The 22,226-nt window shown below is 41.6% G+C and overlaps 1 protein-coding gene across 1 annotated transcript; it reads left to right on the top strand.

The window, feature by feature from the left end:
- Positions 1-9,373: 9,373 nt before the first annotated feature.
- On the top strand, positions 9,374-10,270 carry LOC121401307 (olfactory receptor 11L1-like). Its single transcript, XM_041585692.1, has one exon. It carries the CDS (start codon positions 9,374-9,376, stop codon positions 10,268-10,270), a length of 897 nt encoding a protein of 298 aa, XP_041441626.1.
- The last annotated feature ends 11,956 nt before the right edge of the window (positions 10,271-22,226 follow it).

Genomic DNA, 22,226 nt, shown 5'->3' with positions numbered 1-22,226 from the left:
GGCTCCAATGAAGGACAAATCTCAATTCTGTTGCTTGGATTTATCACTCACATGACCCATCTTCTGGGAGACAGACCTGCTGAGGAGAACTGACAGATGCTGTTTGGCTTAGACATTCTAGACTTTGCTGCTGTCACATTCAGATGATTTCAGTAAAGAAGGTTAGCCAAACAACACAGGCCAGTGAAGCGGGGATCTCCCCTGCACGTTTCGGGGGCGTACCCCTTCATCAGACATCATCAGACATGATGTCTGATGAAGGGGTACGCCCCCGAAACGTTACATCATTTGACGAAATAAACGTGCAGGGGAGATCCCCGCTACACTGGCCTGTGTTGTTTGGCTAACCTTCTTTACTGATATCGTTGGGAGAGGCGCCGACCCCTCCAGCCAGCACTGGGCAACTATCCTCAGGAGAGACTCAGGGGAAATTAGGTATATGTGTTGCTACATTCAGATGATTACCACTTACTCTGCTTCCCCAATCCAATATGTTGCTGAGGTCTTTGTGTCAAAATATCTTTAATTTTTTTAGACCTAATAAATCAGCCTTTGTGATTGACATTGGAACTGGATTCCTCACCAGGATTGGACTGTTCCAGATGCTTCCTATCTAATCCCTAGGAAGTTGCACTCTCTTATGCCTGAACAAGACCTATGACCTGGGTTTAACATTTTTTTTGGGGGGGGGTTGGTTAAAAATACACATTTTGATGTTATTGACATTGTTTTGGAGGACACACACTCCTAAGACTTGAACCTTTTTAAAGTGTAAGATTTTTTTACTAAATATATTTATAAATTTTAAACAATAGCATATTTTACTTAAACATTTATACAACATTTCCACAAGAAATAGAAATAGTTACACTAGACACATAACCCAGCCTGACCATTCTTTACATTCTCAAACTGTCTACCTTGACTACTAAAGGGAAGCACTTTAGAAAGGGTTAAGTGGTTGCGCCAAGCACTCATTTCATGAGACTTGATTCACCCCAACAGTCAGGTGAGGGTAATAAGGCACAGCTCAGTTTGAACATAGACATTATATAAAACATCACAAACAATATTTGGTTGAGACTGAAGGCCTTGGAGTTAGCATTACAAAGCAGATCTTTGTTTCCTTTGTACAATAATAGTAAAGCACAGGATAAGGATTTAAAGTAAATAGCCCTTTAACGAGTGAGTAGGAGCCATGTTTCTGTGGCATGTCATATACAACTTGCCCTTTATTGGAGAATTCAACCATTAACTAAAAAAGACCATACCCCTACCCTATGTAAACTCCCCTCCCTCCTCCCCCAGCCTAGCTGCCTCCCCTGGAAATGTCCCTAACTTTTTACTTACCCCTCGTTGCAGATTCAGGGATCACAGTTAGGCAGCAGTAGATGGTGAGAGTCCTGAAGAGATGCATTGCTAAAGTTTGTGGCTAGAGAGCAATTAGGTAAAGAGTTCTGGCCACAAAAGGCTACAAAATGAAAGCAGGGACACAGCTATGAGTCCTACTCTTTTTAGCAGGCGCACAGTCAGGTTTGGACCCCCTTCCTTGGCTCCTTCCACACCCACTTGCCCTAGGCTGTTGGGCAGCACTTGGGGGTGGTGGTTGAGGTGCAGAAGAGAGACTGGGAAATGATTCTTCAGCAGACCTGGCAGAGGCAGGTTTATGCAGAACATGCCCCAGGACTGCCAGCAAAGCATTTGTATGCTGTTCAGGTGGGAACAGCAGGCAGGGATTGGATGTTTAGATGTTTAGATGTCAGTGGGACTGGGGAATCAGGGCAGGGGACCAGGTTAGTTGTTTACTTTGTGTCAGGTCCATCCAAAACCTTTTTTAGGAGGTGGAGCTGGACATTGACTACTGGCATTGAACTTCCATAACAAACAGACACAAACAGTTGAGGCCTAAAAGCTGCAGTTCACAGTATCTATTTGAGTGGCACGTGGTGCAAGACAGTTTAGTAAGACTGTTATGTGAAAGACAAGCTTAAAAGTTACCGACTGTTACTTTTGATATTAAAAACTTTTTTCTTTCTTAAACTGCCTTATATTGAAAGCAATATCCTAATTCATCTCTATTGGCATGCTATTTTTGGTTAAAATTTAACTTTTTACATGAAATAGGAACCTCTTTTACCATAAGAAACAAGGCAAGACATTCTGAGACCATTTTATAGAATATTTAGGGGGAACAAATTACATTTCCTATCTGTGTCCAAATATTTGCCTGGCAGCCCTTCATAGACCTCTTCACCAACAGCTTCCAGAAGGTGGTACAGATAGGGCTTGAGGCAGAGGTCAGGTGGTGGCCCTCTACCTGCCTTTTGGATCCTTGCTCTTTGCATCACAATCTTGTTATGATTGCACCTCTTCAAGTCACTGAATCACTTGTACACCCCATCAGTGTTACAGAGTACAGCACTTACAGTATTCACACCATCCACTACTTGCTGCCAGAGCTGTTTGCATCTGGCAGCATTGATCTGACAGGAGTTCACACCAAACAAACTGTCCCATCGATTGATTACCTCACCCACCAGTGCTGAATTCTCCTCACTGGAAAATCTGGGGCCAATATTGGATCTTGGCCCTTCATCCTCCTCCTTCTCTTCCCTCCTCCTACTGTTTTGGGGTGGTAGTGGGGGTCTTCTCCTTCTCCTGACTCTACTGCTAAGAAGCTGCTGCCCATCTTCCTCCTACTTCCCCCTAGTCCAAACCTGGGTCCCCCTGCCTACACTTCCTTTACCACCACCCCAGTCCTGGATCCCCTGCCTACACTTCCTTCCAAACCCCCTGCCTACACTTCCTTCTAAACCCCCTGTCCTGAGTAACCATGCCTACACTTTCTTCACCACCCCCCACCTGGATCCCCCTGTCCTGACTATGCCCACACCCTGAAACTTCTCCCAGACCTCTTGGGCTTCCCCCTCCCCAGGGTCTGATGCCTTTTCCCTCCACCACCTCCACCTAGCATACTTACTATCCTAAATGCTCACTCTCCCTCTGCCCTCCCCTTGGGGTTCCCTACTTACTATTCCTATTTGGTTCAGGACTTGTCTGAGTGGAGGCATCCTGCTCTCCCTTCTCCAGTTCCCCCTCAAACAAGTCCTGAGTTTACTCCCCTTTTTTACCTCTTCCCCTCCGCTTATTCCCACCTTCCTCCTACTCCTCCTCCTCCACCTTTTGACCATGGCATTTCCAAAAAACTGGGCAGTTTCCAAAAACATCTCCTCCCCTTTTGCTTACAAAATGGCAAGTTAATAAAATGTGTGCCAGTGCTCCTAAAATGGCCACTGGAGGACTTTCTGTTGGTCAAAAAAAAAAATACCCTGAATTATTCATACAATTCAACTTGAAAAATTCACGATTTCAGGAAAAAAACACGCAAAATTTGTACAAATTAGTCATTTTTATTGTGATTAATATTAAATATGATAAAAATCGTGGAATTAAAATATAAAAAAACTAGTTCACTCGGTTAAAATAATTAGAAAAAAATATTTTTAGTAAATAACCCGTTTCAAGTTGGTGCATGAGTAGCTCCATTATCTATCAGCCACTGCTGAGCATGCTCACTGGGCATTACTAATGTGGGTCCCAAAGAAACTGTTATAATACAATAAATACATGAATTGCTCCATTTCCCAGCAGTCCCTACTGAGCAGGCTTCCTGAGCATAACTAATGTTTGTTCCAGAGCAACTGTTACAATTAGAACATGAGTTGTTCATTTTCATGGCAACACCTTCATCCACTACTGTTAAGAAATCCATTAGCAAATGTATCAAATTTTCAAAGTTTAAAAAGTCAGCAACTTGACATACGGAATTTACATAAATGAAAATAAATACATTTCTCAAAAGTGCATTTACACATATATAAAAATTAGACTCTGAATAAAAAAGCTACTGTTTCTAAAATAGAAAATTAAAAGTGTAAAAAATCTGAAAATTCAAACAACAACAATAGTTTAGTGAATAACCCACTCAGTATGTGATGTTATAACAGGCTCAGATGATTCTAGTGATATATGTATAATAAAGATATAGGAATTTTTATTTTCATTTTGACATTGACATTAGTTTTTCTCTATGGACCTTATTATTCCAGCCTCAATAGGCCTCAGCAGATTTCTCCATAGACTTAGTGACTGTGTAAGTTGGTGCATCTAGTAAATAAAAGGAGACAAGTTTAACACCTCCCAGTCAGTAGCCGGTGCCATTCTGATAGGAGCAAATCAAGTCAGTACATTATTGCCAGATCCTCTGGGAGATGTTTCATAGGAAGAAATGCCTGTTACAATGTAGAGCAGGTTGGTCTGATGCTTCTTCTTTCTTGTAATTCCAGGATATTTCTGGTTCAATCTGCACTTTCTCTCCATATTCAGTACATCCTTGGCAATTAAATAGGGAACCCTGAATATTATATAAATGCACAAATCTATAAATTGGTTACTTTTTCAATGGTTTTTTTTCTGTAACAGTCGCTTTTTAACATTATTTCTCCAGATGCAACACCACACACTCATGCTGTGAGTCACTGACTGATTTCCCCTGATCTAATTGGCTGATTCAAACAATGCACTACTGACACACAGAATGGTTGGGTCGGCTGCAGCAGGAATAAAATAGACTAAAATCCTGTTCTGTACATGAAACAGCTCTTAACATGTTCTGTATTTCTGCTGCATATTGTTCCCTCTTCCCCAGCCAGTCTGTTAATTCCAACTCATTTCTTTCCTCTCACCGGCTATTCACTGCTCCTACTTCCCACTGTTCTCAGGTTCCTCACACTTCTATTAACTCTGGGTTTAATGGGAGCTTTCTTACAAGGGAGGCTTCATGGGCTAATGTTTTGGTTGAGCTCAGTCTGATCTTATAACCTGAGTCTGCACTAGATTTGCTCTGATATTTACACTGAAAGCTCTAATACACCCAGTTCTGCTGCCATTGGCATCTGAGCAGGGGACATTTCACTGGTCTCTCCAACATGTACCTGAACTGATCTCCCCTCCTATCTGTCTCTATCTTCTGTAGTTGTATAACTATGGGGTGTAATATAGAGTTTAGATGTGGCACTTTTACATATCCCCATACATTTAAAAGGAACATGATTATGATATTGCTATTAGATTGTCAGCTCAGTGCCCAAGAACAAGATCAAAATATCTCAGATTTTGGTACTAGACTGTTGGTCCCAAAATTCCCTTCTTTCTCACGTTCATTATCATCTATGCATTTTAAAAATATTTCTTCTATCAGTCTTAGATTGTCAGCTTCATGCTCCCAGTGCCGTTGATATTGACATGTGCTTCTGTTACTAGATAGACATCTCTGTGCTTCATATTTTTCAGGGCAAAATCTCTGCCCCAGGTCTGTGCTGCAGATAATATATCTCCCTGTCTGTGCTCTTATATTGACATGTTACCATAATGCTCTTTTTTTTTTACAGTCTTCATTTTATCAATTTGTCTGCTGTTTTTCTTTAAAAAACTGATGATATCACATTGTGACATCACTTTGTGTTCTAGAATTTTTTTTTTTATTTAACAGTAGATTGTCAGCTCTTCAAGGAAATGTCCCTGTGCCTTCAGCCTCATTATGGTATTGCCAATTCCACCTTCAAATCAGCATTTCAATTAAATGCTAATTTGCTTTTTCTATTGTGTGTTTGAAAGAAAATATTTAAAAACAGCGTATCCCTCTACTTGTGCTTGTAGATTGTCAGCTTTTCAGTCAAAAAAATATTTCAATGTGAAAGATCCGACTGATCTTTTATTGCTCTCTTTTGCCTTGTATCACTGGGATTGTCAGGCCTGGCTAGCTTTAATACCATGCATGACCTTTCTCCTTGAACCCATTCAATATGGTTTTATTCAGAATGTCCAACTGGCCAAACATTGAGTAACTTCTTCCCTGCACACGGCCAGTCATAAAGTCCATTACTCATTATAGGATCAGTAAATTGATAGTTGAGAAAATTCATATGTACTGTTTTCACTTAGGGTCCACACATGCCAACTGCTTTGGTATATCCATGCAAATCAGGCATCAAACTGTTCAGTAGACCCTTGATATTCATATTTAGGGTGGTTTACCATTGTATGTAAGGTAGATTTTGGGCTCTTTACATGCCATGTACTTCAATAAACCTATGCACAATGGGTTCAGGGTTTCATTGGACCCCTGGAATTCATGTTTAGGGCATTGTATCTTGGTACCTAATGATATATAGCAGATAAGATGATGCAAAGTGGAAGTGTTGAGGTGATTTTAAAAAATGTCACCAACTTTAGTTAAGCTTTACAGCTTGGTACTTTGGAGTAGAAAGACATATATACCCAATTTGGATTAAGAGGATTCTGTACTTTTCAAAAACATATGGCTTTCTGGGGTGAGTGTACTTTTTTGTAGTTTTACTACTCATAAAATGCTATAAATTTATTGATTTTGCAATATTTGCAACTACAGAAATGAAAGCTCGTATGGGGTGTCTTTATTTTGGTTCATATTATGCTATATGGAGATATGATGAGGTAGATTGGAAGCTTTGAGATCACTTTTCAAAAACTTCACGCATTTTTATAAAACATGATAACTTTAGGAAAGAATTGTAACTTGGTTACTTGGAATAGAAAGATAGATTTACTCATTTGGATTGGTCAGAAACTATTCTTAGTTAGTGGAATGTTTGGCCTTTAAATCAGAAGTTTTTAATTTTGTGGAGTGGTGCTTTGGAAATTTGGTAGTGTCCTGCTTGGAGTACATGCCACAAAACTATGTATATATCATTTTCTTGGGTAAATAAAAAGCACTCCACCCCCCCCACCCAGGAAAATCTCCTAAAGAGAAAGATTGAAACATGTTGGCCAGATTGACTGGTAGTTAAAGGGTTAAAGTAAAGCTGTTCTAGTTTTTGTGAGGTTCTGCACTCCAGTTCTTTACAATAAAATGTATTTTTTACTCTTCACTGTTTAAACCCTTGAGTGGAACACACTAGGTGGACAGTTACAGTTCAAACATATTGTATCCTTCAGTGTATCAGCAGCACATTCACAGGTCTCAATTTCCCAGTTTTCCACATAACACTTCCTATAACACTTCCCATAACAGGACACTGCCAGGGGGGACTCAAGCTTGTAGGTATCCCTCATGGTCCCTTGCCAGCTCACTCTCTGGACCTAGCTTTTCCACTTATGCTCCAGCTAGTGAGATTCCCACTGGGAATACTATTCCCTGTGACTCCTAGTTGAGGTCCTAGCTGCCCATGCTAATTATCTCACTTTTACTTCCTAGAACATACTGTTATACGCTAGGCCTTACTCTACCTAGGCTCAGTAACTCTTCCAGGAGATAACTCTACTGCTGCAGAGCCCACTGCTCATCTTTCTTCCCATGACCATCTCTAATCTCACTTCCTGAAACCTTTCATTTTGTAACTTCCTATTCTCCACCCACTGGGGCCTCTTTCAACCATTGTAAACCTCCAGCTCCCCCTAGTGACCAACCTGATTATCTACATTAACCATTAAATACACCTAACACCTAGGGCCTAACAAATGATTTCACAATTATCTGAGTGCAAATTGTCTCAGAATATCACTCTCTATATCACACTAGAAGTTAATTTAAAGGTGAACAACTCCTTTAACCCTTTCCCTGCCAAGAACATAGCTCCTACGCTCTTTAAAAAAAAAAGGCCTTAAGTGCCACGAACATAGGAGCTACGTTCTTTGTTTAAACGGCTGCCTCTCTGCACTTCTGCCAAAATCGAGTGCAGGGAGGTTCTCCTGGCTGCTCAACCCCCTAGACAACGAGCCTCGGGGGCTGCCACTCGGGTCGTGGTTGTATTTGGGGTCCACACATGCCTGTGGCTTTGGTATATCTATGCGTATTGGGCATCAAACTGTTCAATAGACCCTTGGCGTAACTTTTTAGCGTGTTTTACAATTGTATGTAAGAAATTGGGTGAGATAAATGCAGCCAATTGAAATGTGTTTAGGCGAATGACAAACAATTGACAAACAATTTTGTGGAGTCAAACGCCTGGTGAAGCAGTACTTTCTGATATGGCCTCACAGCTCGGAGCTCGGCCATAGTGAGGAGCAAGGTAGTCCGTTTGCAGAAAATGTTTACCGGTCACTGTATCGCCCTTTACGGCCTGTCTGAGAGGTTGACCATTCCCTCTTTGACTCCCAAACACACTCTTTCTCACACCTTAATACACAAATTCAACTGTCCATGGAGTACTCTATATCTTTAACGTGCACACAGAGTTAGTTATTCCTGTAGTCTTCTCACACAGACTATGGACTCGTCTGCTTGTCACTGTTTCTTTATCAAAGGCGGGCCAATCCTGCCACCTCATGCCTTAATATCAACAGTCTAGTGACCGGACCTTTACAGGACAACTAGTAACAACAACAACAAAAATAAAACATATGTTACCAGATTCCAGTAACCCTGGTCGCTGTGTTCTTTAGAACCCATCACAGTTCCCCAAACGAGTGCGACTGGCCTTTCTTTACGACAGCTGTCGGAGGTCTTTCGGTTCAGAAATAGAGAGAATAGGATTAACCCTCTGCAGTGACCACAGTCACGTTTCCCATTTGGGAAGACAGTTGTTGATTTCCGGATCGAAGAACCAAGCTGCCAAAGACATTCAGGGTTCAGAGGAATGTGATAAGTTTTATTCTCTCTGTGAGGAGACAAGCAAAAAATGTTGTAATCTTTCTGCAGCTGATCTGGCCCCATGTTCACGTCATTTATTCAGGGGACAGCTAGCTGCGTACAAATGCAACTGTTTCAAATTGTCACAAGTAGGGATGGGCGAATTTGACCCGTTTCGTTTCGCCAAATATTCAGAAAAATCTATGGGCGTCAAAAAATTTTGACGCGCGGCGAATTTTCTTTGACGCACGTCTTTTTTTTTTTTAAGCGCAATGCCATACAAGTCTATGGGCGTCATTTCTGCGGCAAAACGAGCCAAAAGAATGTGTCCATTCCTAGTCACAGGGACTTGTTCTTTTAAAAAGACATTTATCACAAGGACATGTTATTGTTAAAAGAAGCTACATTTCACATATCATGCGTTTCAAGTATTAACACTAGAATTTCCTTACAATTGCTCTTAGATTTTCAGCTCAGTGTGCAAGAACAAGATATCTTCATGAGATAAAAAAAAACTCTCAGTTTTTGCTCTTCAAGCCTTTGGCCAAGCAAACATACAAGGAAAAACCCCCTGACACACAGCTTTTACCAGTACAGAGCAATAGTACATTATAATGTCATTCCTTTAAAACACTTATATTTCTTTGTTCCTTTAATAAAAATGTACTTTTTCTCTTCTAGGCAATGCAAATGAACAATGACTCAATGGTCACAGAGATTTTCCTTTTGGGATTTCAACATCTCAACAATTTCAAGATCCTGATTTTTTCTTTGATTCTTTTGATTCACATATTGACCATCTATGGAAATTCCCTTGTCATAGTATTGGTAACAATTAGCCAAGATCTTCATTCTCCCATGTTCTTCTTTCTCCGACAACTCTCCTTATCTGATCTCCTGCAGTCCCTGCTTATTGTTCCCATCCTGCTCAAAACTGTGATAAATGAAGGAGCTAAAATATCCCTTATTGGCTGTATTGTACAACTTTATTTCTTTGGTGTCACTGAAGGTTTACAGTGTTTCCTTCTAACTGTGATGTCCTATGACAGATATCTGGCCATCTGTAATCCTCTGTGTTATTCTTCAATAATGAACCACAGATTTTGTGTTAAATTAATTCTCATGTCATGGCTGCTTGCCCTTAGTTTTACACCAGTTACTGTGATTACTGCAGCTACACAAGAGTTCTGCAACCAAAATACCATCAACCATTTCTTCTGTGATTATTTTCCTCTCCTGGAACTTTCCTGCTCAGACACCTCATTAGTACGAATATTGGTAATCGCAGTATCTTTCCCTATTATACTTATCCCCTTCATGCTCATCAGTGGATCCTATATCTGTATTGCCCATGAAATCCTAAAGATAACGTCCAATATTGGGAGACAAAAAGCCTTCTCCACCTGCAGCTCCCACTTGGCTGTGGTCTCCATATTTTATGGGAGTCTCATTGTTACTTATGTGGTTCCCACAAGAAACCAGTCACAGACCATTGGAAAACTTCTTTCACTTTTATACACAGTAGTGACTCCTTTTATTAACCCAATCATTTACAGCTTGAGAAGTGCAGATATGAAAGATGCTCTTGGAAATATTATATAATAAAGGTCATTTTACCAAATGTAAACCAGGATCTTGACTAATTCTGTTATTCAGTATATTGTCAATAAAGTAAATCGTCATTAGTAATTATAATAAGTTTGTTTCATCTGCATATATTTCACAGTGAGAGTTGTCATACTATTCTCAATGAGACTATTCATTTAAATTGTGCCAGTCTCTATATATATATATATATATATATATAGTTTTTCAGTCAGGTTTGTACAGAGATTAAACTCTGATATTCAGGAATACCTGGTCAATTGCTGATCAATACAAATATGTCATCCTTACTGTGTTTGATTATTTATGATTGTTATGAGCCTAGGCTATTATTTTTTATACATTTATATTTTGAGACTCCTCGATCCTACTTAATTCAGTCATACTTTTGGGGTGTCGGAATGGTGCCAGGTCTATTTTTCTAGGTTCTGTTTGTATTTCCACCCCTGCTGAGGGCTTGGTGCATGAGCACCCGGACCCCATATGGAAAGCGGTAAGCTTATCCTTATATTTTTAAATGTCCATGACTTTTATGATTTTCAATTATATACTCTTTTAAATTCTAATCAAGGACATTTACATTTCGGTGGATCAATTTTACCACAAGTTTTACCACACTACCCACAATCCTAAGGGGCAACCTACCACCAAGGGGCAACTGTGAATAAAGTGCTGTATCTCACTGTGCACCATGTTCTGCCTTTGTCATGATCTGAAATGTCAAATTTTGGTATCTGATGGATATCAAATTGCTTCAATTGTTTTAGAATATACTTATGTATATATACACATTTGTTTTTGGTTTTTTGCAGTGTTTTTCATTACATTCATAAAAACCGCAAAGCTGGTAAAAAAATCTGCCTTTTAATCCCCTCTTTAGGAGCCGTTATCCATTTATTGGCTTCCTCTTCTGGAGGTTGACATATGTCTTCCCAAGCTGTAGGATCTCATATACAAGGCGGCTTGAACATCTTGCTTCTGTTTCAGGCACCGGTTATTTCTGCTCTGTGATCTGTGGCATTTTTTTTTAAAACAAGACTACAAGGAAACAGGGCCTAAAAGCTCCCTGGTGCGGGGTCAGCAAAGGCTAACTTACAAGATCCGGTGCTCTTCTCCCATGAGGAGGTTAGGGGGCTGTGTGGGAATGTGATGCAGCATCGCATGGAGATGGTGGCTGGATCCTCCCGCCTTGCGGGTCAGGTAGAGAGCCAAGACACCGGAGGGGATTAAGCCTGTCTGCAGAGAATTGCCGCCGACAAGAGAAGTAAGAGATGAATGGGTTCAGCCAGGAGACCACGACAGAAGTGACATAAGGGCAGTAAGCGCATAAGAGCGCAAGAAGCTATAGTAAGTGCAAGAAGTGGTTTTTATGGCGCCAAAACAGGCATTTTAAAATGGAGGAGCCATATTCTATAGGAGGGCAGTAGTGGGAAGATATAAAAGTTAAATATCCTGATTGCTGCCTATGCTATTTAAGTCAGGATCACTTCCTGTGGGGGCCATTTCTGCCGTGGAAACGGAACAGTGTTTGCACCAATACAGGTATGTGTGGGGACATCAGCAGGATATTCCTTATGTTTGAAGGAGGATAGCTGTTATTTTGTTTTTTTTCCATTATCTCTTTTGAACAGTTTCACCTATGGAACCTGGTATGACTGGGAAATCCTCTCACCCTAAAGGGAAAAGGTGATGTTTCTGACAGAGGGATTATGGCAGGGGCAGTGAGCTCAGGTAATAACAGTTGTTATTTATATGCAGCCTTCCTGCCAAGAAAAGTCTCCTGAAAAGTCGGCAGCTGCTCCAGAGAAGCCACAAGAGCCTGGAACCTCTTTATCACAAGAGAATCAAGTGTTTGCAGAGTCCTTAGCCTCGGTGATAAAATAGGCAGTAATACAAGGTTTTCAAGAAGTGTCAAGCTCTAAAAAGAGACCGAGACACAGTCATGGAAGGCAAGGGGAATCCTTTTCAGAGGTGTCTGAGGGAGATTTGTCGGATGACTCGGATGTCCTGTCGCAAGCAGGTTCAGAGGAAGGAGAGATTGATTCAGAGGAGTATTCCACATTTGATCTGGCAGTAATTGACCCATTGATTAAGGCAGTGAGGCAGACCCTGACTTTTCCTACAGAATCTGAAAAATTGTCAGCAGCAGATAAATTATTTCCTTCTTCAAAGAAAAAAACAGCATGTTTTCCAATACATTTGTCAATTAAGGAAATTATTGTGACTGAATGGAGGAAAACTGAAAAGAGAGCTCAGACAGCAGGAAAATTCAATAAGAAATATCCCTTTGATGAGCAGGATTCTAAGTCCTGGGATTCGCCACCGAAGGTGGATGCGGCTGTGGTTAGATTAGCTAAGAAGACTACACTTCCAGTAGACAATACAACTGTATTTAAAGAGCCGATGGAGAAGAAGATTGAGTTCAATCTAAGAAAGACTTTTGAGGCAGCTGGTGCAGCTTGTAAGCCAGCACTGCCATTAACATTAGTGTCTAGGGCTCTTAAAGTTTGGTTGCAATATCGTTCAATGTAAAAAGACCAAAGCTATTAGATATGTTAGCAGATTGTAACATGGCGACAGAGATTATGTCTGAAGCATCGATAGATCTAGTACACTTTTCAGCAAGATCTATGGCATTATCGGTGGCAGCCAGAAAGGCGCTATGGCTCAAGTCATGGGTAGTGATGGGCGAATTTATTCGCCAGGCGTGAATTTGCGGCGAATTTGCGCGGTTCGCCGCCAGCAAAACGCCCGTGAAAATTCGCGGCAAAAATTCGCTGGCGTCAAAAAAATTTCCGAAAAAACGGACACCGGCGTCAAAAACTAGACGCAGCCGCCGTTTCGTGAATTTTTCGCAGTTTCGCGCGAATTTTTCAGCGAAGCGAAACGACGCAAATTCGCCCATCACTAGTCATGGCCAGCTGATACAGCATCAAAAGCTAATCTGTGTCAGTTATCGTTTAAAGGAGACATGTTGTTTGGAGAAAAGCGGCACACAATCATACAGAGGTGTCAGGAGGCAATAGTGTATTTCTGCCGCAAGAGAACCAAGCTAAAAAAGCACGTTTTGAGTCGGGCTACAACAAGGCAAAAGAGAATAACTAGACAGTATAAACCTGGTAGGGAATACTCCAGGCAGTCTTCTTGAAGATCGGAACATCAAAGCTCCAGAGGAACATCTAAGAGACCTGGATTTTTTTCCTTCACCCCATTTACCTCTGGTCAACAATGAAGGTGGCCAGGCCCAGAACAGGGTGGGTGGCAGGTTAGCTGAATTTTCCCCGGTCTGGGCCACAACTATTCAAGATGCATGGATGTTAAAAGTAGTGAATTCAGGTTTTTTTCTCGAGTTCAAAGCAACACCCAAAAGAGTTTTTTTTGTGGAGTCTGTAGTCAAAGGAAAAGATGCAAACAGGATGATAACTCAAGAATACCTGAATCAACTTTTCGAGTCAGGAGCAGTAGAAATAATTTCTCCTCAAGAAAGATGCACAAGTTTTTATTCAAGAATCTTTTTGATAAAGAAGGCATCGGTTGCATTAAGACCAGTGCTAGATATGAGAAAATTAAACACATTTCTTCAAACAAGAAAATTCAAGATGGAGTCGTTAGTGTCCATTAAGCAAGCAGTCTCAGTGGGAGATTGGCTAACAAGCATAGATTTGGTCTTGCCCAGTCTCCAAGGGTGTTTACAAAAGTACTGGTAACACTCATTGCAGAATTGAGGAAAGAGGGGTTGGCAGTGTATCATTATCTGCACGATATTCTGGTGGTGGCAAAGTCAAGGTCAGAAGCCGAAATTCATACTTGCAGAGTAGAAGAATTCTTGCTAACCCATGGTTGGGTGGTAAACCGGGAAAAAAGCAATTTGGTTCCAACCCAAACCCTTTAATATTTAGGGGCTCTCTTCCAGAAGAAGAACTTAGTCAGTCTTCCATTGGACAGACAAGGAAAGGGAATCAACCTAATAAAAGATTTCAGCACGCAAAGAACAGTCTCTGTGCAACAGTGTCTAAAAGTATTGGGATCCATGTCGGCAACAATACAGATTGTGAGATGGGCAAAGTGGCACTTAAGGCCCTTACAACTTTTTTTTCTAAGGAAGGTGAGACAACCTCACTTACAATTACAGAAGAAGATACTAATATCTCAGGAGGTCAAGAACACCCTTTCTTGGTGGCGCAATCAAGAAAACCTGGTAGGAGGATTTCCTCTGGAAGAGCGAGATTGGGCGGTAGGGATGTAGCGAACCGCCGAGTATGTGTTCGCGAACGCCGTTCGCGAACACCGGCAAAAAATGCGAACAGTTCGCGAACTGTTCGCGAACTTCGAACATCCGAAAATCGTTCGATTCGAACGATCGAAGGATTTTAATCGTTCGATCGAACGATTTTCGTTCGAATCGAACGAAAATCGTTCGATTTTAGCGATCGAATGGTCGAATGGTCGAACGATTTTGACGCGAACGCCTATTGGCGAACGTCGCGCGACGTTCGCGAACTTGCGGCGGATGCAAACAGTCGAAGTTCGCGCGAACTAGTTCGCGCGAACTAGTTCGCCGGCGAACAGTTCGCTACATCCCTATTGGGCGGTAGTAACCACCTATGTGTCAAGTCTAGGGTGGGGAGCCCACACAGGTTTGTGACAGGAGATTTGTACAAGGCACTTGGAATGGAGAAAACGTGTCATCAAATATTTTGGAATTAAGAGCAATAAGAAAAGCCCCCACATAGTGAAAGTAAAGCAGGTAAATATCATCACAGACAACACTACAGCAGTCACTTATATAGTAAAACAAGGGGGCACCAGGAGTGTAACCCTGATGGAGGAAGTAAAACCACTATTCCTGTGGGCAGAAAGATGGTTAGGAGGATTGACTGCAATCCATCTTCCAGGAAAAGAAAATTGGAAAGCAGACTTCCTCAGTCGTGCAGTTTTAGACCCCAGAGAGTGTAATTTACACGACATTTTCAAAAAGATGGAGAGAAAATGGGGCCAACCGAAGATAGCTTCCAGAAAGAACAGAAAATCTCTTCGGTTCTTTTCAAGATTCCCCTGCAAGGAGGCAGAGGCAACAGATGGCCTAAGACAGGATTGGTCAAAAGGCCTAATATATGTTTTTCCCCCTTATCCATTAATTTGGAGGGTGTTAAAAAAAAATAAGAAGAGAAAAAGCAGAAGCTATGGCGGTAATCCCCTTCTGGCCCAGGAGGCCGTGGTTTCCCCTTCTCCAGAGGTTGGCGATAGAGAGGCCGATGTGTATGCAGTATTTTCCATGCTGGCTGTCGCAGGGGTCCATTCAGATCAAAGGGCACAATCATCTGTCTTTGATGGCTTGGCGGTTGAGAGGGAGAGATTAAAACGTCTCTCGTTGGAGGATGATATTGTTGACTTATTACTGAAGTCAAGAAAAGCAAGTACTTCCCAGCAATATTATAAAGTGTGGGAGAAGTTTGTGAAATTTGTCATAGAGAAGAAAGGAGATCCTGTATCACCATCACCCACAGCAGTGGTAGAATTTCTGTTTTCTGGATACGAGAAAAAATGACATTGCAGTACATTGAGAGGCCAAGTGTCGGCAATCTTAGCCTTAACGAGGAAAACATGGGCAGAAGAACCATTGATAAGAAGATTCTTCAATGCCATAATCAGAGTAAGGCCAATGAAGAGAAGGTGTCTTCCACCATAGGACCTTCCTTTGGTCTTGAAAGTATTGGCTGAACCTCCATTTGAACCATCGGAAGAGACTCCAATGTGGAATATGACATTGAAAGTAATATTGTTGGTAGCAGTGACATGAGCCTGAAGAGCGGGAGAGTTATCTGCTTTGGCGGCGGTGGAGCCACATACAGTAATCTTTGTGGATAAAGTGGTGATGAAACCAGCATTCGGGTTCTTGCCGAAGGTTATTTCTAAGTTTCATATGGAGTTGGAAGTCATCCTGCCATCCTTCTTTCCTATTCCTTCATATGCCAGAAGTGTGGCATATGCTTGATTTGGTAAGAGCCATTAAGGTTTACTTAGAGAGGACCAAGTTGTGGAGAAAGTCGGAGCAACTATTCATAATTCCGAATGGATCCAGGAAAGGTCAGGCTCCAACGAAAAGAACAATTAGCTCCTGGATTGTGGCAGCCATCGCGAAAGCTTACAACATTGCAGGAAGGAATATCCCAAAAGGGTTAAAGGCCCATTCTACCAGGGCATTGGCTAGTTCCTAGGCGGCCCAAGCCAGGGAGTCACCAGAAAACATCTGCAAATCAGCAAGATGGTCATCTTGGAATACGTTTGTGAAGCATTATAAGTTTGATGTGTTATCCTCCCAAGAGGCTAAATTTGGGAGAAAAGTGTTGCAGTCTGTAATATTTTCTGGTGATTAAAAAGTTCTGTTATTGCATTTTGTGTCCCGCCCTCTATTTGAAGCTTGGGGATTTCCCATTGGTGAATGCTGGCCATGGTGACTGGGGAAAACAGAAAATTGTTTAATACATACCGTAATTTTTGTTTCCTGGTCCCACCCTATAGGGGACAGCTTTAATGCGGAGACTAGGGGGCATGGGGAGAAAGTGAACTTTTGAACTATTGGAGGAGCTCCTGTACACTGGCCAGCAGGGGGAATTAACCCATTGGTAAATGCTACCATGAAAGTGACCAGGAAACAGAAATTATGGTATGTATTAAACAATTTCCTGTTTTCCCCAAATTTGTTTTTTTTTCAGTTTCACAGTACAATCTGTTTTTTAGGTACAGTAAGTATCTGATATTTCTGCTTCACCCTAATATTTCTCCCCAGATAGTCTGGAGTCAGTCTTCATACATCTGATTATTTCCATCAGGGTAATATTTTTCTTTTTAGCTACTCCATTCTGTTCTGGTGTTTCTGTCTGATGCTCTATCTGTCATTTTAGGGTGGTACAAGTCAGAGACATCCAAAGGCACACAGGTCTACAGGAATTCTTCCAAAAATTCTTTATTTACGGATTGCAAATGCAAAGTTTCGGGGAACAAAAATCCCCTTTGTCAAGCATGCAATTTCGGGCAACTTTAGAAAATGAAGAGATCCATCCCACTGGTGATTTACATTCAAGCCAGTGGGAAGGCTTTTTGGGGAGATTAGTCACCTGAAGAAGAGGAGATTTAACACTGGGCAACTAATCTCCCCAGAATCTTAGTGTGTGTTACCATCCTTTATAAGTTCTCTACTCTGTGTCCAGTGAATTCCATTATCATCTCCAAACACAAGTCATTCTCTAAAACTTGTTACTTCCCTGTTACACAATCCTGTAGTTTATCACATATTCCTGCTTAGTTATTTTTCATTAGATAAATGACTGTGTATCTTGTATTTTCATCTGTAAAAGTCACTATATGTCTGTTACCTCCTGTGTGGTCATAGAACCATATACATCACTGTGTAGAAGGTCATGTGGTCTTGAAGCTAAGTTCTGTCTTATTTTTGGAGAATACACTATTGTCTTGTATCTGACACTTTGATTCAACACTTGACTCTCACAGTAGTAGTTCCATCTATTCAGTTTCTGTCAACTTTCAGGATATCTGGGACTGAGGCACCTGTTTAACACGTGAATGTGTGGTAGCTATTTTATCCATGTATGCTGAGTCTTTCTTGTTTCTTTACTATGATCAATCAATAGCTGCTTATCCACACTCACCTTTGTTACCAACTTTGTCACCTTATTTCCTTGTCACCCATGGCCAGCATTCACCAAGTGTTAATCCTCCCATCAGGCCGACAGCCAGGATCCTCCCCCAAGCAAAATAAAAACCATCAGCCAACCATCATCACCCCCTACTCAGTCTTTTTTATCCTGTCGGGCTGATGGATGGTCGTAGCGTGAGGCCTGGAGTGTTTCCCAGCAGCAGGAGAGGGTGTTCTCTGCTCTCTCTTCTGTCCCTCCCTTGCAATCGGTTGCTGGAAGTCCCATCACTCCCCCTGAAGGGGGTTAAAAAGGGAAGGCTGTAGGGGATGCAGGGAGCAGTCAGAGGCCATGCCACACCTCCCACTCTGCAGGTTAGGGAGGCAAGTAGGAGGAAGATGGAAGTGCGCCCCCCCATGCGCATTGGAGAACCGGAGGTGACATCATTGTGCTGGACGTGTAGATTCTGCACAGGAAACAGTGCGGATGTGGCAGTGGGTAGGCTGCACATGCGCACAGACTTCCAGAGGAGCGGGCGACAAATAGGGCAAATAGTGGCGCCAATGTCAGGATTAATGGAGGTGTTTGGGCCCAGGAATCTGGACATTTTAAGCTACATTACAATGTTGGAGATGCTATATTTCAACCATACAGGGTAAATCCTGTGGGTTTATTAGGGGAAGCACTTCCTGTGGCTGACATTTTTTGACAGTTCAGAGTGTAGCTGACAGACGCATGGAGCAGGGAATGTCAGGCAAAACACCTCACCCCAAAGGGAAAAGGTGAGTTCTTATGTACTCCTACTAAAAGATGTGTGGATTTAAAGAGAGAGAGAGAGAGTTTATGGGGGCTAACAAGCATATGTTTATATTGCACAGCCTTCCTGCCTTAGAGAAGAAGGACAAGACGCCTGAAAAAGCAGCGCCAGCTGTTCAACAACAGGAAGACTTGGGAGAATCATCTCTAGGAAACCAAGCCTTTGCAGAATCTTTGGCAGCTGTCATTAAGCAGGCAGTTGTGCAAGGTTTTCAGGAAGCATCAACTTCAAAAAAGAGGCCAAGACATGCTTATACTAGGCAAACAGATTCCTTATCTGAAGTTTCGGAAGGAGAATTTTCAGAGACTTCGGATGTGCAGTCTCTGTTTGGTTCTGATGAGGAGGAGATTGAGATTGAAGAGGATTCCAATTTTGATCTAGCAGTGATCATAACACTAGCAAAACAGAACACATTGCCGGTGGATGAAGCAGCAGTATTCAGAGAGCCCATGGAAAAGAAGATTAAATTTAATCTCAAAAAATCTTTTGGAGTGGCTGGAGCATCCTGCAGACCGGCAGTAGCGCTAACATCAGTTTCCAAGGCTTTGAAGTTGTGGCTTTCTGAAATGGAGGGCGCAATCTCCTCAAACGTGAAGAAACCAAGGTTATTAGAGATGCTGTCTGATTGTAAATTGGCAGTTGACTTTATGTCGGAAGCATCAATAGATTTGGTGCATTTAACTGCTAGGTCTATGGCACTGTCAGTGGCGGCAAGAAGAGCCCTATGACTTAAACAATGGGCAGAAGATGCAGCTTCCAAGACAAACTTGTGTCAGCTTCCTTTTGAAGGAGGAATGCTGTTTGGAGAAAGATTGGATACAATCATTAAAAAAGTCTCGGAGGAAAGAGTGTCTTCCTTCCTCAAGAAGAGAAGAATTAAGAGAGGAAGATTTGATGCATCGCTCTCGAAGGAGAAGTACAAGTCTTTTAGATCTTCCAAACAGTATAGACCCGGAAGAGAATATAATAGACAATCATCCTGGAGAACAGGTCGTCAAAACACAAGAGGCAATCAAAAGAGGTCTAGTGGTTTCTCTTCTTCCCCTTCTGCAGCGCAGCAACAATGAGGATGTACCGGCTCAGATGAGAGTAGGGGGCAGGCTGTCTCTGTTTGCTCATATCTGGCCAGGAATGTAAGAGATCGCTGGGTCTGCGACACAATAAGAAGAGGTTTTCGTTTAGAGTTTGCAAAAGTCCCAAGAGCGGATTGTTTTGTTTCAGTTTTCAAAAGATCGGAAGAGATCGAAGGCCTGGTCCAGGAGTATATGGATCAGTTATCATATCAGAAGCAGTAGAAACCGTTCCTCCTCACGAAAGAGGGAGGGGGTTCTACTCAAGACTTTCGTAAAAAAGGCTTCAGGAACGATGAGGCCAGTATTAGATATGCAAAGTCTAAACAACTTCCTACAGAAGAGGAAGTTCAAGATGGACTCATTAGCTTTAATAATTCAAGCCATCACAGTGGCTTATAAAAATAGATTTAAAGGATGCTTACTTTTATGTTCCAGTATGCCAAGATCACAGGAAGTATCTGAGGTTCGCAGTAGGAGAACCTCATGTTCAATTCAGATGTCTTCCCCGAGGGTATTCACATCAATTCTGGTCACTTTGTTAGCCGAATTAAGAAAAGAAGGGATATCGGTCTTTCACTATCTAGACGATATGTTAGTGACGGCAAAAACAGAAGAAGTGGCGGTCTCTCACACAAAAAGGGTGCTAGAGTTTCTACAATCTCATGGTTGGATAGTGAACGAAGAAAAGAGCCATTTACGTCCAACAAGATCCCTTATTTTTCTAGGTGCAAAATTCCAAACAACAAGGAATTTAGCAAGCCTTCCTGTTGAAAAACAACAAAAGATTATTTTGGCAGTAGAGGAATTCAAGAAATTGGATATGGTGACGGTACATTGTTTAAGAATCTTAGGTCTGATGTCCTCATCGATCCAGGTGGTCAGATGGGCACGGTGGCATTCAAGGCCATTGCAAAATTTTCTATTAAGAAAAATAAAAAATCCTCAGGAAAATCTACACAGAAAATTGGTTCTGCCTCAAGATAAAAAGAACGAGCTATGCTGGTGGTGTGTTCAAGACAATTTAAGAAGAGGTGTTCAAATAGAGGAACCAGAATGGACAGTCATGCCGACCGATGCATCAGGTGTAGGTTGCGGTAGCCATCTAGGAGATTTATTTGTTCAAGGTTCCTGGGAAAGGAAACATGTTTCGGCAAATATCCTAGATTTGAGAGCAATAAGAGAAACGTTATTGGCTCTTGCAGATCATTTAAAAGGAAAGACCGTGAAATTCTTTTCCGATAACACCACAGCAGTGGCTTACCTGCAGAAGCAGAAGCAAGGGGGCACAAGAAGTTTGAGGTTGCAAGAAGAAGCAGAACCCATATTTCAGTGGGCAGAGCATTGGCTAAAGAATCTGTCGGCAGTGCATCTACCAAGTGTAGAAAACAAAAAGGCAGATTTTTTAAGTCGAAGAGTAGTAGATCCAGGAGAATGGAGTCTACGCAACAATTTATTTCAGAACATAGTAGATACTTGGGGGATTCCAGAAATAGATGCCATGACATCTGTGGAGAACAGGAAATGTCAAAAAAAAAATTACAGACTCCCATGCAAGGAAGCCTTAGCAACAAACAGTCTAAGGCAAGTTTGGTCAAAAGATTTAATCTATTTGCTCCCACCAATGTCCCTCATATGCAAAGTTCTAAATAAGATAGAACGAGAGAAGGCAGACACAATAGTAGTGGTTCCTTTTTGGCCAAGAAGACCATGGTTTCCACTTCTGTACAGGTTAACATTGGGGGAGCCAAAAATCATCCCAAAATTCCCAGGTTTGTTATCTCAGGGGATGTTATAATTCCAGTTTGAGGACAACCTTTCCTTCATGGCTTGGAGGTTGAAAGGAGGAGGTTGAGAAGTTTGAATTTTAAGGAAGAATTAGTAGAATTTCTACTTAATTCAAAAAAGAGTTCTACGTCCTCCCAATACTATAGAATTTGGGAGAAATGTGTTCAATCTACAGTAACAGAGGGTCAGGACACCTGTACTCAGTCTCCATGGTGATAAATTTTCTTTTCTCCGGCTATGAGAAGGGTCTTAAAATGAGTACTCTCAAAGTGCAAGTTTCAGCAATTTCAGCTCTAACGGGAGTTTCATGGCCTCTAGATCCGTTGATCCAACAGTTTTTTTAATGCCATCATGAGAGTGAGGCCTAACATTCGAAAATTCTCTCCTCCTTGGGATTTGTCATTTGTCTTCGACATGTTGACAAAGCCACCCTTTGAACCACTGGAGGATTGTTCATTGTGGAATCTTACTCTGAAAGTGGTATTGCTGGTTGCGGTAACTTCAGCATGTAGGGTAGGTGAGCTGACTGCATTATCTTCAGCGGAGCCATTCACAGTGATCTTCAAATTCCTACCTAAGGTAGTATCAAGGTTTCACATGGACTTGGAACTGTCTCTTCCCTC

The sequence above is a fragment of the Xenopus laevis genome, chromosome 3L (assembly GCF_017654675.1).
Source record: "Xenopus laevis strain J_2021 chromosome 3L, Xenopus_laevis_v10.1, whole genome shotgun sequence".
Lineage (NCBI taxonomy): Eukaryota > Metazoa > Chordata > Amphibia > Anura > Pipidae > Xenopus > Xenopus laevis.
This window is presented reverse-complemented; position numbering and strand designations above follow the sequence as displayed.